At 37.8% G+C, this 18,666-nt stretch overlaps 1 protein-coding gene across 1 annotated transcript; it reads right to left on the reverse strand.

Moving 5' to 3' along the window:
- Positions 1 to 1,401: 1,401 nt before the first annotated feature.
- LOC121506629 (class I histocompatibility antigen, F10 alpha chain-like) lies at positions 1,402 to 15,577 on the reverse strand. Its single transcript, XM_041782446.1, has 8 exons — positions 15,436 to 15,577; positions 10,223 to 10,489; positions 8,257 to 8,535; positions 7,377 to 7,670; positions 6,839 to 6,934; positions 3,770 to 3,787; positions 3,550 to 3,628; positions 1,402 to 3,222 (listed from the first exon to the last, which is right to left on the reverse strand). The coding sequence occupies exons 1-7, from the start codon at positions 15,491 to 15,493 to the stop codon at positions 3,576 to 3,578; spliced, it is 1,065 nt and encodes a 354-aa protein (XP_041638380.1). The 5' UTR covers positions 15,494 to 15,577; the 3' UTR covers positions 1,402 to 3,222; positions 3,550 to 3,575.
- Positions 15,578 to 18,666: the final 3,089 nt, after the last annotated feature.

Here is an 18,666-nt window from a genome sequence, read left to right on the forward strand (position 1 = left end):
CCACTCTTATCAAAGCAACAAATATATTTTTTATTAATTTGTGCCGTAGTATATAGCCTTCTTAAAAATGTAAATCCCTTTGCTTAAAAACAGAATTGGCAGAAATGGGTTAAATTGGCCAAAATGGGCATAACACACAGTGGAATGTGGTTAAAATGGGCAAAATGTGCATAAATAGAGGAAAGATGGGGTTATGGTGGCAATAATGGGTCAACAGAGGCAACAATATGTGGAAAGTGGCAAGAATTGGTTTAGGAATGGCAAAAACAGGCAGAAAAAAGTGGTGGAAAGAGGTACAAATTGACAAAAATAGGGCAAAAAATGTGATAAAAATGGTCAAAACTGGTGAGAGAAAGTCATAAAAACAGGTAGGAATTTTGCATAACTGGTGTAAAGTGGCAAAAGTGGGTAAAAAAAAAAGGCAAAAATGGGTCCAAATTGTGCAAAATCTATGAAAAATGGCAAATAATTATGTCAACATTTGGTGGGGAGAATGGTTAAATAGTGACAAATAAATACATCCTCCACATTTCAGCTCCAAAATGAGGAAACTGTTATTCAGGACGCTAGCACCAATGCTACTGATAGCACCAATAAATCACAGCTGGAGAGGGCCATTCTCTGGGACTGTCAGGGGCTCAGACACATCTGTGGGCAGACTTCCTGTTTACAGCTTTATTCAACATTACTTTGTTTTCTGTATCTCACTAAATGACCACGTTTTAATTGACATTGAACTCATTTCATGCATATATTTTAATTACAATGGGCAAAATATACAATTTGAAATCACTGAAAAAATATTCCTAGTTTAAGGCATATGGCGACCCCATCACAGTCTCTCACTGTCCCCAAGGGGGTCCTGACCCCTACATTGAGAACCACTGCTCTACAGCAGCTGTCCTGATGACCACAGTGGTGGCATGTTTCCAACATCAATCTAGTTTTCTACTTTTCTCACCCTCAGCCCACACGGCTTCCTTCTTTCTCTCTGCTCCTCTCTTTGCTCATTTAACATCCAAATCATCTTCTTTTTGTCCACTGATGCTGCGTCAACTTTACATTTCAGTCCTGCCTGGAAACTTTTACACTCTGGCTACCATGAGGGCATGATGACAGAAAAGACATTTATTCAAAACAACTTAGCTGATCCAAAATGTTTTAAAACACTTTCTAAATCATTTTAAATAGCAAATAAGTATTATTAGCATTTTTAAAACTCATTTTCAGTGTTCAGTGGAGTGATGATCCATTCTGATTGGTCCAAACGGCTCATAGCTGACATTTGCCCTAATTCCTGATGGCCAGTCCATCACTGGTCCTACCAGTTTATGCAAAACTTGTTGCTTTAAGTCAGAACTGCACTCTTTCAATCAATAAGAGATCACAAAAACACACATGAAGATTTTTAGGGGCTTTAATCAACACAAAATTCAAATACAAAAATAAACCAAATCAAGGCCACTTTATCGAGAATTTAAACATTTCCAAACACAATCAATGATTTTCAGCAAAGATGTCACACTTGATTAGTTTACAGCTAAAAATAAAACACAAAATCTTCCTAAACAGAAAAAGACAAATACCTGCAGCAAGCTCTGATAGAAAATTTCACATCCCACAGCCCTTTAAAGTCTCAGTGCAAATAAAAATGCATCAACACATCAGTTCAATTCATCCCTCTGAAGCCTTTAAACTGAAGGAAAACAGAGATATTAATGAAGGAAAGACAAAGGAGTCACAATTCATCATGAAAAAACAAACTTATTACAGTTCACTTGATCCTGCTTTCAAACAATACATTTCATGAATGTGACAGAAATAAGCAGAAATATTTACAACTTGAACTGGAAAACAAATGTGTGTAAGGTGTGTATTGTGTGAGTGTGAGTCCAGAGATACAACAGAGGCAAAACTTCAATCAACAGCCCGGGCTTTTATTAAGCTCCATCTATGAAATGACTCTGCCTTTATATGGGAAAGTCATCAACATTAGACCAACATTCAACTGTTTTCAAACTCAACTCAGACACTAGAAAGACGCCAAAGACTATCAACTGTTGAACTGACAGCAGAAAGAAGATTTACCTGTGAACAAAAGTCTCTTGATTTTCATCTGCCTGCTATTTAAACACTAAACCCAAAGGGCTCTCTAACTGAGGCCTGCCTTTGCATTTCAAATGTCCACTAACACCAGGCTAGTAAGAGACTGAGCCTTCAACTCTGATGGGCTTTTATTTGAAGACTGACGCTCTCATTGCTCATGTTGCTGTTATGTTTGATTGAATCAGACATTTTCTGGAAGTTTCTTTTAGCCTTCATTTATAAATGGAGTAGTAATCAGGCTCAAACCTCTGTCCAATGAATTAGAAACTATTGAAGAAGTCCTTCCAAAACTCACAGGAACCTGGAGTCAAACTGATTTCACATCAGAGGATCAATGGAGGACAGTTTATCAGTGGAGAAGACCACCATCTTCACTCACACTTGGCACGCTTTGGGGCTCCAAACACACAATTTAGGGAGCTAAATTCACAATTCATGTTTGTGATGTTGATCTGTTGTGTTGCTCCATTTGGTCAAACAAGCAGAGAACCAAAGAACGGCTTTCTCCACATCAAAAAGCTCAAATATGCTGCTGGACAACAATCTGGACTCTTGTCGTTCATATTAGAATAAAACAGGATGGTATGAGGAGAGATGAGAAAATGTGAAGGCATGTCTGTGCTGTGTGGTTATGTATGAATATTAACATCTTTATTACAAACATTTATTTTAGCACAAAGCTCCCAACACCAGACGGATTTAACACACACTATGATGGATTTGTTTAAATCAACTCACACGTTTCTGTTATGAATGTTTAAAGAGCGCTGTGATGTGATCACAAATTCATCTAGTTTCACTTCTCTTTAGGTGACAACAAAAATCAGCACTAAACTATATTTTAGTATTTTTTCACTCTTTTTGTCACATGAGAAACCTATTTTTAATCCAAAACTATCAAATGTCAACCTTCATGTTTGAGATGATTTCTAATGAATTTGTCAACACATTTTCAAACTTGTTTTCTTTGTTTTTTCAATCAATAAGAATCAAATCAAAAATCAAAAATCAAATTCTTCACTGATCAGTTTATGTCTTCAATGATGAAGAGCAAATGAAGCACCAGAGAAATTTCTACATCTGCTCATTGCTTCAGTGCAAAATGTCTCCATAAACCTGCAGAAAAAAGACAGAGAAGAGAATCAAACAGAGAATTAAGAAAGAAAAACTCTATGAGAACTTTATTGAACAGTATTTATAAATCCACACGTTAACACTGAGGTCTGAACTAACCAGGATTTGTTCATTTAAGTGCATTTATTTTAATCATCTCTGTAAACTTTAAATACAAGTCTCACTTTCCTGTATAATATCAATAAAGTCAAAGATTTTCTATCAGACTAAATGTGTCAATAATAAAGGAACAATCTCAGGTTTCTTTGGACTGTTTTTAAAATCAGCAATAAAATCAGCTCAATTCTAGACTGAAATAAAGAAACTTACTGAGTTCAGGCTGGTGTCTTTGTCTTTTAGGATGATGGATTGGGAAGCATGCTTTGTTCCACACCAGAGTCGCTGGCGGCTGTAAGGTCAGAAGAACAACGTTAACATGGATCAAACTCTGAGCTGAGACTGTCGTTTACAACAGAGAACTCTCCAGAAACCCTTCTCATCAACACAATTCATTTCAGCTCTGATTAAACACAAATCAGGATCTACTTACGAGATGGAGGGCGTTTGGCTGAAACAGAAATCAGAGAAAAACATTATTGATGGAACATTTGACATTTCTAGCCTGTGTCACTGATTTCCTGTTATGATCCGCTCATCTACCTGATCAAACATCAATAAAACATTTTTCTTTAGTTTAGATTTGACACGCTTTCTTTCTCCACTCCCTGTCATCATCCTGCTGCAGCGCTAACACACCCACAAAGTTTGGCAGCTGAGTCGACTTTCTGCATGTCGCCATGAGCCAACAGGTCGTTTCCACTGAGCAGGTCAGTTTGGTACAGTATGGTACGAGTTTATTAGTGTTTCCATTAAAAAAAGTTGAAAAGAGTCCCAAATTACAGACCCACACATCTGTCTGCTCTGAGAGGAGTGGGTGAAAACAGGAGAAAAAACACTCATATCCTCTTAAATCAGGGATATTTGGACCTAACAGAGATCCATACTGTTTCCTGGACCGTGGATATTTATATGTGGCCACAAATCAGGTTTCCTGACGTTTATGTGGACCTGATTTGAAAAACACCATCAGAGCCTGAAGACACACATTAACCCGGTTCATCAGTGATGGATGTGAAACTGAATTCATGTCAAAGTTTTGTTCATGTGAAGCTTTAGATCAGTTGTTTCTCTGTATTTCAGGGATTTATTCTCTTATTTTTACTTTAGCTAACCTGTGAAAAGATCGCTCTGTGGTTGTTAAATCTGTTTGTGAAACTTAATCTGGTTTGATTTTAACACCAGATAAACCTTTAGTTTAGTTTTAATGGGACAAATTCACACAGTATGGCTCTCAACTTTTAGATTATAGCGTATAAAGTGCTATAGTGTAGTGTATTCACAGAAATAACATCAGGATTTAACCAAATAGGAATGACGTGAATTTACAAACTCTGCTTTATTTAATCTGGGATGAATACTGATGGACTTGACAGTATTTTTAGTCTCTCCCTATAAAACCAGCCGTGTTAATCTGACATCACAGGACTTCATGTACAGCTATAAAACATAATCCACTGTCATTCGATTACTTGTCTACTTATATATCATTTGACATTATTATTTGAAATTTAAGTTCTTCATTTTCCTTTGAGGTCAGAGGAAGGAGAATAGAGTTGAATTCAGATTATATTCATCACTAAATAAATGTTTGTGTTATCTACTGGAACAGCCCAGATTCATCTTGTGGTTTTATTAACGACCCTGTAAAGTGAAATCCAAAGTTTTTGTCTGTACACACTACAAATGTTGGAGTATGGTTGCTGTAAACATGTGAAAACACTGAGATCTACATGTGACTGAATTCTGAATTTGGACTATTACAAAGTTTTTCACCTCTGTCCTGGCTGGGTTTCATGTGGGGCTCATGATGTCACGAGCCTACAGCAGGGAATTGACCCCACCCCTCTAACACTACAATATAAAACCACAGAGCAGTTCATCTCACTACAGTCTGTTGTTAGCTGATGTCTCTGCCTTTACTGAAAGTTAACAGTCAGTCAAATGCCGTTTTTTTTTTCATTGTGAGGTAAATTTGCCAAATCTATCAGCCACAGTGGTCTAAGGATCATTTTAAGCACAGGTGTCAAACTCAAGGCTTGGGGTCAAATCCGGCTCACAAGATAATCTCATATTTCTGTTATAACTGGCCCATCAGTTTGAGGTCTGCAGATTTCCTCAAGTATAAAAATATTAACTTATCCTTGATGATTTAAGATATCCTTGTTAAGTCACAATAAGAAGTCAGGAATGTGGGAAAAGAAATTAATTTGTGTTTTAATTTCACATTTTCAATTTAGTATCTCACAATTAGGACTCAAACTTAGGATTTTGACTTTTAATTTCATACTTTGAGCATTTCAACTCATAATTTTGACATCTCATTTAATACTTTGAGCTTTAAGATTCAGAATTCTAATTTTAAAGTGATATTTTGACCCTTTTAACCAATTATTTTGTATTTTATCTTATATTTTCAACTCCAAACTTTGACTTCATAATCCCATAGTTTGACATTTTAGACTCACAATTTAAAATTTTGAATCATATTTTGACTTTTAATTTCATGATTACAAATTTTATTTCATATTTTGACCTTTAAAACTCATGATTTTGACTTCTTTCAAATATATTTGCTATTAAAAAAACATTATTTTTCAATTTTAATATCATGTTCTGACCTTTTTGAACTAATAAATTGACTTTTCTCAGATTGTGAGCCTTTAAACTTATCTTTTTTAACGTTTTTAATGTCAGAATCATTTATCAGCAGTGCTGAAACCTGGGTGATAGTTTATGGTTAAAAAGGTGACCCTGTTAGGCCCTCAGGTTAATCCTGAATCCAGTATCCGGCCCCTGCTGTGACTGAGTTTGATTTAAAGCATCATAACAGAGATTTGAGCCAGTAAACTGACCTTTTATCTTCTTTGGCACAGAGCCAGGCAGCTGTGCTCTGATCATCAGGTCAACATTCAGATTGTAACATTTCTTAAATCTGAGAGGATCGTATTTCTCCTGAGTGGGCGTGGCTCCAGCTCATTCAACAGACACGCCCACACCATCCTGGAGCAGATTTTACTGCCTCATTATTCAAGATTTTGAAGCTTAATTTTATAAACTTAGAGATGTTTTAATACATCATACAAAAAAACCTAAATACAGATTCATTTTCACTTTAGAGAGTCTTTAATGTACGGTTACGACTCCAAACATTTCTATAAATATATTCCATCAGCTGAGGGTCTGGACTGACCGCGGTTCACATATTTAAGATGGAGTTATTAAAAAGACAGCACTGTTCAGCTGAAATAAAGCTGTTTACTGATAACTCCCCACTGATTTGTCACGAGCCTGAACTTTCTGCTGCTCCCACCAAGTGAGGATACGAGTGTCTGTGGAAACACAAACTATTCTGAGCTGTATTGTACCAAAACAAACCAAACTGTACTCAATCAAACTGAGATTAAATTTGCTTCTCTTTAACATCCTGAAAAAGAAACCAACTCAAAGTCTTAAATTTAATCACTTTAAAAACAAACAGGACAAAGTTTGTGTCTCTTACGTGCTCTCTTCTTGTAAATCAGGAATCCAATGCCAGCGATGATGACAGCGAGAAGAACACCCACAGCGATGCCAATGCCGATGATCGTGTTATCCACTGTTGATCAGAAATCAATAAACCACAGTTACAACCTGTGACGATGAAGCAGGTTAGAGGAGGAGAACATCTGCAGACCATCATCCTGGAAATAAACTCTGTTTGTCCTGATGATGTGAATTTTCATCCTGACGTGTCTGTAAATAAAACCTCCATCTATGTTTGAGCTCATTTTCTAGTCCTGTTGTCTCGCTTTATCTGAACGCTGCTTTCTTGAAAACATGTTGATGTTTAGCACCATGAGAGCTTTGACAAACATATTCACACTTATTTTTCAATCAGTACAAAGAAAAGAAAACTGATTATAAACAATTCTCCAATAAACTAAACTCTTTTATAAAAACACATCAAATCTGAAAAGTCTGTGAGATAAAACTTCTCATCCAGCACACGACTGTTACAGTAAAATTCCCTCTTTCATCACGTCTGATCCAGGTCTTACCGTGGTTGGTTTTGATCTCTCTTTTCTCCAGTCTGGTGACGATGTCCTCCTTCACACCAGACAGCTGAAACACACAATCGTACTTCTCCCAGTCTCCAGAGGGAAGTTCCAGGTCAGCACTCATCTGGAAGGATCCGTCGGGGTTGGGGAGGATCTCCCCAACGTCCACGTCCTCCTGAAGCTCCTCTCCATCTTTCCTCCAGAACATCACGGCTCTGTTGGGGTAGAAACCTGTAGCGTGGCAGGTGATCCGAGAGGAGGGAGACTTCTGGAGGAGAGACACTGTGGGGAGGTCTGGAGAGCACACAGAAAGACCGTTTAGACCTTCTCTCATTTAACATTATTGTGGAGCTTTATGTCTTTATTTGGATAGGACAGAGGATAGAGGACAAAATCAGGGAGAGAGAGAGACGGACCCAACTGTTTAGACTTTCTTCATCATTATTTACTCTTATTTACTATCACTATTCCTGTTTGATGTCATGGATTTAAACGCCTCAGTAACACAAAGACTACATAGAGAGTATAGATGTCATTCTAATAAACATCATTAAATTAATATCTCTGAATAAAGAAAAGAGGAGGGAGCAGAGGGGACAAAGACACAAGTAGAGAAATGAGGGAGGCTGAGTTATACTGGAAAGGTGGAAGAGAACAGAGAAATATAACAATAAAAAGAGAGAAAATGTTGAAAAAGTCAGATATGCAGCAGAGAGAAAGAGAGAGAAAATGTAGGAATAAGTGAGGGGAAGCAGAGAGATGAAGAGAGAGCATGAAAGAAGAGAAATGTGTGAAATATTTACTGTGATGTCAGAGGATTAAAAAATCAAGGAAATGTGTGGACACTGTCAAAATAAAACTACATCAGGTCATCTGATACCTGTTCTCATCAGAGAGCTCGTTCCATAGTCCACATACTTCTTCAGCCAGTCAACGCAAATCTGGGTGAGGTAATTCCTATTATTCTCTAACCAAGCCTTGTCATTATTCCACTTGTGTTTGGTGAAGACAGCCCGAGGTGTAGGAGCTACATAGGTCATTGTCTTAAAGTCCAGCGAGACAAAGTCTTCTCCATCATAACCAAACTGATCAAAACCATTGATGTCTTCAGTCTCATCGTCCCACTCACAGCCGTACATGTTCTGGAAAATGTGGATACCTGAGAGAGAGAGAGAGAGAGAGGTCAGTGAAGCAGAGTGAGATCACAGCTCAGTCTTCATGATCAGCTGATTTCACATCTTCACAGTTCAATACTCTTCTTTCTCAAACACAAACACTGAGTTTCCATGGCGACCATCAGATTAAACTGATCCCGGACTGAACATCCACTCTCTGTGGATCAGTCCAACATTTCCCTCGTCCTGGGACAAACTCCACACCCCACTGTCCTGAGCTGATCTACAAGTTTCCACTGAAGGAGAGTCTGGGTCCAGGATCAGTGTGTAGACTGGTGCTGCTCGGCCCTCACAGTGTTCAGCAGTGTGTTACTGCAGCTGCTCACAATAAGGCACAGACCAGCACCACCATTATGGAGACTGGGAGGACGTCTGCGTCCTGATTGCTTCATCCATCTGTCAATCATTCAACACTAACAACAGCTGTTTCCTGCTGCAGATGTTTGTTTGATGCTGCCTGAGAGGACGGACCAACACTCAGGTCAGAACAGTGGAGATAATCTCATCTAATCTGGACTAAGACTTTTTATTAAGAGCTCACACTAAAGATTCTTTCATTAGACAATTATTTGGATTTATTCATCAAACATTTGATTATTTTAAAAGGTCAACAAAGACTGGGGTGAACTTTTTCATTTGTTACATGAGAACACTGAGCTGGATTTAATCTACAATCATAGAAAACAGATTATTAATTCTGTCACACAAACACTGGTAAAGTTCAATTAATCTACTGTAATCTAGATTTAATCTATACATGTATATTATGGGATGGACACTGGAAATCAGTACAGTTGACTTCATCTCATCAAATATGTTTTCTGATCAATATTTACAGCTCAAACTCCTCCTGTCTGTCATTATTGATTATGTTCTGACTCTAGTTTTATCAATCATGACATGCTTTCATCTGTTCAAAGTCAAACCGCTCCATAACAACGTCTCATGAACTCATTCAATCTTTAAACTGCCTCTTTTTCTGCCTAACACACAACAGTCTGTCATTATTTTACATCCTGACTGTGACATAGACACACAGTGGTGGACTTCATCTAGTCTAATCTAATCTGCACTTGTTCTTCTCATAGATTTGATCACTTCTATTTTATATTGATTATGGACACAGTCAGTACAGTAGAGTCGTGCTCTTCAACTCTTTAAACGTCTCATCTCAATGTGACATTTATCATGTCGTCCTGTCACTCAGCTTCATCAAAACATGCTGCTCCTCCTCTCATGTGAGGACCCAGCACAAGCACCCTGTGTCCCATTCAGGGTCCTGCTCCTCACTTTGACAAACCAGCCAGTAATGTTGCTCTATCAGCTGTGTGTTGTTTAAGCTGCTGTGATCATCAGCTTTTCAAAAGGACAGGAAATATGGACCAGCCTCACTGTGGACACTTCACTCCACTTATTCTCATGTCATCTAGTGGAGATCAAGTCTTCACAATCTCTGGGGATTATTATGGGATGGACACAAACACTCAATCAGAGCAGTACAGCAGCATCCAGGAGTCTGAGTCTCTCTCATGTTTCTGTTCAGTCCCACTGTTTGTTTCAGAGAAAAGACTTCATCAGACTGATTCAAGCATGGGGAGAAAACACACTCCTGACTCTGAGAGTTCAAATGTGTTTACACTCAAATAAAACTAAAGACAAACACAAACTCACCTCCAGTTTGGTTGAAGCGCTGCTTTGCAGTGTCAATGTTGGCTTTGAAGGCCTGCTGGGTACCCTGACACTTTACAGTCTCCCCCTCCCAGTAGTCTGCTTTTCTTTCTGTGACTTTGTTCATCCAGTCCTGTTTGGGTACATCCTTCTTGATGTTACTGTCATAGTAATCTATCTGAAAATCATCCACCATCCCAACAGCCACAAACTCTGGGAAGTTTGGGACTCCAGACGATGCCGTGTAGAAATACTGCAGAGAGTGAGTCACTGTAAGAAGAAAATGTTTTCATCAGTTCAGTTTTATTTCACACTTTTATTCATCATTGAACAATGTTATTATCCATCAGATTTAAACAACATTCAACACAATCTAATAATCTCTTCACACTCATTAAATGCTGAAACTCATTAGAGCATCACGACCCACCACCAGCTCCTTCAGAGAAATCATGACACTAATATTTTTTAATTTCCAACCACTTGAATTTATGAAATAAAAAACATTGTTCAGTTATGTTTTCTTCCGTTTGGGGTCTAAACTGCAAAGAGACAGGACAAAACAAACACCTTTAAGATACCTTTGGGACGTGCATGCATACACCTTATTTTACTTCAATTTTCTGAGACAGCATGGAAATTTGGGACATTTTGGGGGAATTTTCTCCTTATCTTGGGGAAAAAACAGCTTTGTTGTGTAAAGAAGAGGACATAAATAAGAGTAAATCTTGAGACAAATACTGAAATTTACTCATCATCATAAGAAAACCTAAAAAATGCAAGTTTGAATTTCCTGTGTGTCCACTTAGGGCTTCTGTACATCGACTTTTGACACATTTTTTATTAGTACACGATCACGACACACTGGAAAGAGATCTGTGACCCACTTTTGGGTCCTGATTTGGGATGGATGATTCAGGAAAAAATCAAATTTGGATTATTCTTAGTGCCTCATCCTATGTATCTCTTCAACAAATGTTATCAATAAACAACTAATATTAAAAGCATCACAATTTCAATAGATTAAACTAATGAGGAATGTGTTTTAAAAATGTCCCATTGTGATTATTTCAACTCATATTGCAAATTAAATATAAATTGATGAAATGAAGTAATGATCACTTTTATGTCATTCTCATTGTCATCAACAAAAAAAAATCTACAAAAACAAGATAAGCTGGATTTTTTGCAGATGATTCTGGGAAAAAAAAGGCACGTGTATTTTGATACAAATATCAGGTCAGGAAATATTTCACCTTCTGTGATTTTAAAATTGCAGGACATATTGTGATTTAGTCTGACTTTAAATGAATTTCCCAGTCTTAGTCCTGACCCACCAGGTGAGAACCAGAGCCACAAATAATTAAAGTTTAAAGAGAGGAAACTTTCTGCTGATGATTTTTAGTATTGGACATTTCATTAAAAACATTAACCCAACAATACTATATGGTTTCTGAATACATGCAGATCACTTTTGAAAATTAACTTCTCTTTATTAAAAACAACAAGACTGATAAATGGCATAAAACACATCATTATAATAAATTATACAAATAAAATAATTACTGTTTTTTAAAACTTCTGCTTATGTTTCATAAATGATCAAGAATAAATCTACCCCTGTTAATGAAACACTCAAACATTGTAGCTTTATCAATCCTGAATTTTTGAGGCTGGTGTCAAAGTTGATTTTTTCAGACATTCAAACATTTTATTTTGGTGACTAAAATCCAAACTGAGCGCTGACACTTCCGCTCAGGAATAAACTTGTGACGGCTCTCTGGTGGACAAACTGGAATCAACACAGCGCTTCTCAATCATTTTACTCATAATTTACTGCGTCCTGTTACAAATCCAACAACATCTGTAGCTGACGCTGTCAGTTGTTTTGGGTTGTCATGGCAACATAAAAGGCAAAATACATAAATTTAATTTACAGGGTTGCTAGATTAATTTTTGTTTTCAGTCAAGAAATTTTTACTTTGTTAATATTTATAATGTTATAAGTCAAGTTATTATTTTATTTATTTGTCCGTGTTCGTCCTGTAAATAAAGTTTAATGGTGTTACCGGAAGCAAGCTAGGACGGAGAGAGATTCGCGGGTTGCCATGGAGAAGAGTAAACTCCCGCTGTCCTTTTGTTCCCTTTTTCTGTTGGTTTTCAGGCGAACACGGTAAATGTTGTTTGTTTTATTGTTTATGAGTTTTAAGTTGTCTGTATGTCGTATATTGTTTTAAACTGTACATTGTTTATAATTTCAGTTTTCACGGTGCTCCACGTCTTTTCTTCTGTGAAGATTAAAACCTAAAAGTGGACATCAGTTGTCTCCTGAGTTTGAGTGACCAACAGTTATAACATCAATGCAGACCCCAAAATCTCCTCACAAAGCTGATGTCAGCAGATCTATCTGTGTAGATCTACTAAACGCTCTGATATTTGACATCAATCACATTTAATAGCTGCTGTGTGATGAGATCTGACCAAACCAAAACACAAACATTCACAAAGATCAGGATTATCTGGACAACACGGTTCAACTTGACTTTTTAAAAATAGAACAATGTTTGTGCAGATATTTGAGTTTAAAACAAGATGAAATTTAATGACTGTGAATGTTTATTACCATTAGAGACAAAATCAAAACTAAATAACGATCATGATCAAAATCAATGAATTAACATTTCTATATCCTCCTGAGACCCAGGGGAAAAAAAGTTTTGCTTTGTGGATGTTTTCATGATAGTTTAAGAATTGTGGTTGAGAGAAACATGTTGCAAATTTTTTTTTCAAAAACATTGTTTTTTTATGTTTTTATGGACTGTCCACTGTAGTGGACATCGGGTCTTGCTTGATACAGAATATAGTGATGTAATGTTTTGATACTGAATTCATTTTCATGTGGATTTCTTTCAAACATTCTTTTCATTTCACAAAGATTAAAGCAGAATAAGACAGTTAAATGGAGAAAACACATCTGAATGCATTTTACTTTGTATAAAGGAGGAAATCAGCACATTTCAATTGTCAATGTTCTGTGTGAAATGATGGAAAGATGCCAGCTAGCAATCAGGGCTACAATGTACACATATTTGACTAAGGGCAGATAGTTACTGGAATATTCTTACTGGTACTTCCCACAATAAACATTTGAACAAAAATGTAAACTTAGCAGACCATCCAAGAATACTCAAACTCATGGCAGAAAAACTCTTCATGTTGCACATACAGGTGCATCTCAGTAAATAATATCATCAAAAAGTTGATTTATTTTAGTAATTAAATTCAAAAAGCTTAACTCATATCTACAGATTCATCAAGTTTTTATTTCTTTCACTGTTAATGATTATGGATTATAGCTAATGAAAACCCAAAATTCAGTGTCTCAGAAAATTAGAATATTGTGAAAAAGTTTAATACTGGAGATTTAATGAACTCTAATAATGAACTCCAAACACCTGCAAAGGTTTCCTGAGCCTTTAAATGGTCTCTCAGTCTGGGTCAGTAGGCTACATAATCATGGCGAGGACTGCAGACTTGACAGGTGTCCAGAAGACAGTCATTGACACCCTCCACAAGGAGGGTAAGCCACAAAAGGTCATTGCTAAAGAAGCTGCTTGCTCACAGAGTGCTGTATCCAAGCATATTCATAGAAAGTTGGAAGGAAAAAGTGTGGAAAATAAAAGGATAGAGAGGATTGTGAAACGAATATGGGGATCTTCTCAAGGAGTGGACTGCAGCTGAAGACTTCAAGAGACACTACGTAGAAATGGATCCAGGACCTGGACTATAACTGTTACATTCCTTGAATCAAGCCAATCTTGAACCAGAGACAACGTCAGAAGCTACTTACCTGGGCTGTGGAGAAAAAGAACTGGACTGTTGTGGTCTCAGTGGTCAAGTCCTCTTCTCAGATCAAAGTACATTTTGCACGTCATTTGGAAATCAAGGTCCCAGAGTCTGGAGGAGGAGTGGAGAGGCACAGAATCCACATTGCTTGAAGTCCAGTATGAAGTTTCCACAGTCAGTGATGATTTGGGCTGCCATGGCATCTGCTGGTGTTGGTCCACTGTGTTTTCAGCCATCTACCAGGACATTTTAGAGACCTTCATCCTTCCTTCTGCTGACAAGCTTTATGGAGATGCTGATTTCATTTTCCAGCAGGACTTGACACCTGCCCACACTGTCAAAGGTACCAAAAGCTGCTTCAATGACCATGGTGTTACTGTGCTTGATTCAGACCTGAACCCCATAGAGAATCTATGGGGACATCAGATCAGCAACGCAGACAAGCTGAAGGCCGCTATCAAAGAAACCTGGGCTTCATAACACCTCAGCAGTGCCACAGACTGATTGCCTCCATGCTATGCTGCAGTGCTACAGCAATTCATCCAAAATGAGCCCCAAACAAATACTGAGTGCTGTACATGTTCATACTTTTCAATAGTCCAACATTTCTATGTTAAAAATCCTATTTTATTGATTTAAGACATATTCAAATTTTCTGAGATACTGAAGTTTGTGTTTTCATTGGTTGTAAGCCATGCTTATTAAAATCAAAAGAAATAAACCCTTGAAATATATCGGTCTGTGTTTAATGAATCTATAGCCCTGTGTTCCCTGATGTATTAAAAATAGGGGGTAGTAAGTCACGATGTCCACTACAATGGACATCAAATAAAAATTGTGTTTTGAAAGGGGTAAAATTACTGTGGCTTTTGAAAAATCTACTAAAATGAAGTCAAGACTGTGATCTTAAAGAAAAAAGTTCATATTTAGCAACAGTAACATAATATCTGCAAAAAAATGGTCAACTTATCCCACTTGCTGCTATAAAACATGAAAGTTGAAATTTCCTCCATTTTGAAAAAAACAGTGCATGTGCTGTGTTGGCCACACCCCCACAAATTTGGTTTTAAAGAGAGCCCAGGATGTCTTCTTAAAGGGGACAGCAGGATTTAGATAGATTCTACAAATTATGCATGACTTACAGGTCTCAGACTCATGTCCACTACGGTGGACAAACATGAATTGCCGGGGCTTAGAAGGATATTAATCTCTCATCTCTTCATATTAATGTTCACTCTGAACTATTCAACAATCTTCAGTCCTGAAACTAAAAATCAGATGATATTAAATGAAGCTCAAATGTTCCGTTTACAAAGACATGAAACATTTCTGTCTCTACGATAAATGGACTTGATTGAATGTGAACTCACCTGCCGTCGTGTCATGTAGGAATAATCCCAGGAGAGTCAGAAACATCACAGTCTTCATTGTGACCCGTGGATTCTTCAGCTTTGACTAATTTACAATCTTTATGTTTGTTTCTAAACTCAGTCACACTTTGTGTGCATCCTCTTAGAGTTCAAACGCTTATATGAGGAGAGGAGAGGAAGGAGGCACTGACTTCACCCTTTGTCTCAGCCAATAGGAATTTGACGTCTCGGTATCTGGGTAGAACTGACTGAAACTGCAGGGTTGCCCGGTCCGCGGTTTTCCCGCGGAATTGGGCTACTTTTAACGTACTTCCGCGGGTAGATTTTGTTGTCCGCGGGTTGAGCAGACCCATTTTTATGTCTTGTTAGTGGCGCAAAAAGTGGGTATGCACTAGGCTATATGCGGCGCATAGGAGCGCCAAAGCAATGTGGGTAAAATTATTTCGAGTCGGCATTTTCTGTATTTAACAGCTGTTTGCGCATGTGTAAACGATATGATCAATAACAGAGACACGTCTCTGATTAGGCGCCCCTCCGCTCCTTCTTCACCCCCCACACACACACACACACACACACACACTATAGGCGCTCCCTCGAGCACGCGGGTGCTTTCATTTGAATCGTGGCTCTTATAGGGCTTACTTTACAAATAAAATTCCCCCGAAATCCTCTATAAAGGTGAAAACTGTCCGCAGTAGCCTAAAGACTGCAACAAGAATCTAAGTCCACACAAAGAAGACAGACTTTAACTGCCAAATTCAAATGAAAACTTGTGTTTTATTACCGTCGGGTGCGCCCAGGACGGAGGAATGTGCGTAAAAGAGCGCAGAGGACGTCCGCTGACGTTAGTCCATAATACCTTCATAAAGGTGTGCTGTGTTGTGTTGAAGCTTCTAATGCTCTCGTTTTAACACATTTCTTCAGTCATTTCCTGCCGATGCTCTCACATACTCTTATTTGATGATGACTTTGGTGATGCGCATCATCATCAACGAGCCAAACACACACGGATCACATCTTAAAATAATGTAAAACTGAATAAAACTTGTCCAAACGTGGGTGTTTTATTTGATCTTAAACGTACTAATGATAAATACTGTCAAAAGGGCAGAAACAGAAAAATGAAGCAACAAACTGGCAGAAAGATTGGTGAGGGGGAGCTGCAGGTGTGAGGCAGGGCCGGTTTAAGCCATTTGGAGGCCCAGGGCAAAGAAAAAACATGGGGACCCTCCCCCTTTAGCTAAAAGGATCAAAAATTAGAGGAAAAAAATAGAAAGCATCCCTTTAAGTTAACAAAGTCACAGAACCACAGTAAATGTCCAAATATGAAATACAAATATCCAGACACCCATAATTCATCAGCTCTTTGAAAAGCTTCACTGTGATGTATCTGTATACCCCTCAGAAAGTAGGTAGTTGCGCCCCTGTGTCTTGTGTATGAGTATTTAATATCTGTAGCTGAGGAACTACTCTATTATTTACACTCAAGTACAACTAAAACAACCTGCAGAGAGGCAGGAAAACATGGAACATGGCTCACAGACATACACGCCACCCACAGAGAAGCCGAATGTCTGCAGGCACTCAAGCAATATACGCAGTATGGCAGAGGTTTTAACTGTATTATTTTCAATTTCAGCATTGGGCTTGTTTTTGGGCTAGTTTTATCAGTCATTGGGCTGGTTTTGTCACACAGACCTGGCAACCCTGTGAAACAGATTTTCAGCGATGTGGAAGCAGACACAGCCTGGGACACGCAGGACTTGTTTTTCTCCTCTTTGTCTGCATATTAAAGTGTTCAATCTTCGTCTGGGATTAAAAAATAGTCCTAATCCAAACAGAAACAACAAACAACAATCCTTAGTGTAGTTTCATAGATGTTCTAGTGAGTCAATGTGGTGAGGAGCTCTCCTCACTGTTTAAACCTGCAGATGATGTGCAGCAGTACTGTTGAGCTCAACATGGTCTGTGATGATTCAAAATACATCCATGCACAATCCTAACATGAAATAAAGTTCTTAAATCAGATGGAGGGGACGTCTTCTATCTTTTTAAAACTCTTATCAGGTTATTTTTCATGGACTTTATGTCATGTGTTGTGTGTTACATTTCAGTAGAGGCCTACACTCACGTCTTGGCACATATCAGGCCTGCTGTCAGGACAATAAATGTGAGAAAATTCCTGATGACTTCAGATGAAATAACATCAGATCGAGCTTTATCTGACAGCTTCAATGATCCTGAACTAATGTGGAGCTTTGTACGCTGAAAACTGCTCCAACAGGAGAAATGTGACACCTTTGTTGATGTTTGAATAGGGTGACCATATTTTGATTACTGAAAACCAGGACACTCAGTCTGGCAATGAGAAACTTAAATGTTACTTGAAGTTTACTCAAAGATGTCTTATAATTTCAATACATTTAAAGTAGGCCTCCTCTGAATGGATAGAAAACTGTTATATTACCAAATACTATCTATAACCAAAGACACAAATTCAGATCACGCCGGGCATAGCCCCAAGGGTTGCAGGTAATGCTTGGCATATAGTGTGCACCACATCTTTTCTGTACATCTTAAAATAATTAATTAATTATTATTTGTAAAGCATTTATCAGGACATATAATCTGGCTCATTCTCTTTTCCTTAGACGACCGTCCTATCCTGAGCCTTCAGCAGGTCTTTCTTTTTTCTAATAACAGTCTGAGTGAGTTTATGAGTTGGTATTTAAAGGTCTATATGTGGAGTGAGATAATGAAAAAGATGTTGAAAAACATACCAATTAATGCATTTTATTTCTGCCTGCCACTGATATTCCTCTGTCTGAAGACAGCCTATACCAGGGGAACTCAGCCTTATTCTACCAAATAGCCATGTTGTCCATATTGTCTTAAAATACTTTAGACAGAGTCACAATCCAAAACCAGGGATGTAAGAAGATGCACAGATCAGCTGATCCACAGTGGAAATAAAATGAAACGGTGAATTGTTGGATTATTATGTAATTAAGTGAGATAGAGGTTAGAGGAAAGGATGTTACTAAGAATGAACATATATTCTTTTTTATTTATGTAAGTTCCTCCTGGTCTAATGACATGTTAAAAAATTAGTTTGAGCGGTGAGATGTTTTTCAAAGAGCTGATGAATTAAGGTTGGTTATTGGGGTATTTATCTCTCACACTGGGACATTTACTGTAGATCTGTGGCTTTATTAACATAAAGAGATGTTT

Source organism: Cheilinus undulatus, unplaced genomic scaffold (assembly GCF_018320785.1).
Source record: "Cheilinus undulatus unplaced genomic scaffold, ASM1832078v1 Contig15, whole genome shotgun sequence".
Lineage (NCBI taxonomy): Eukaryota > Metazoa > Chordata > Actinopteri > Labriformes > Labridae > Cheilinus > Cheilinus undulatus.

Excerpts from the sequence above, each read along its gene's own strand:
- LOC121506629 (XM_041782446.1), bottom strand. The coding sequence starts at position 15,493 with ATGAAGACTGTGATGTTTCTGACTCTCCTGGGATTATTCCTACATGAC. Across the intron at positions 10,490-15,435 it reads CCTACATGACACGACGGCAG|TGACTCACTCTCTGCAGTAT; the intron begins GTGAGTTCACAT and ends TTCTTCTTACAG. Across the intron at positions 8,536-10,222 it reads GCGCTTCAACCAAACTGGAG|GTATCCACATTTTCCAGAAC; the intron begins GTGAGTTTGTGT and ends TCTCTCTCTCAG.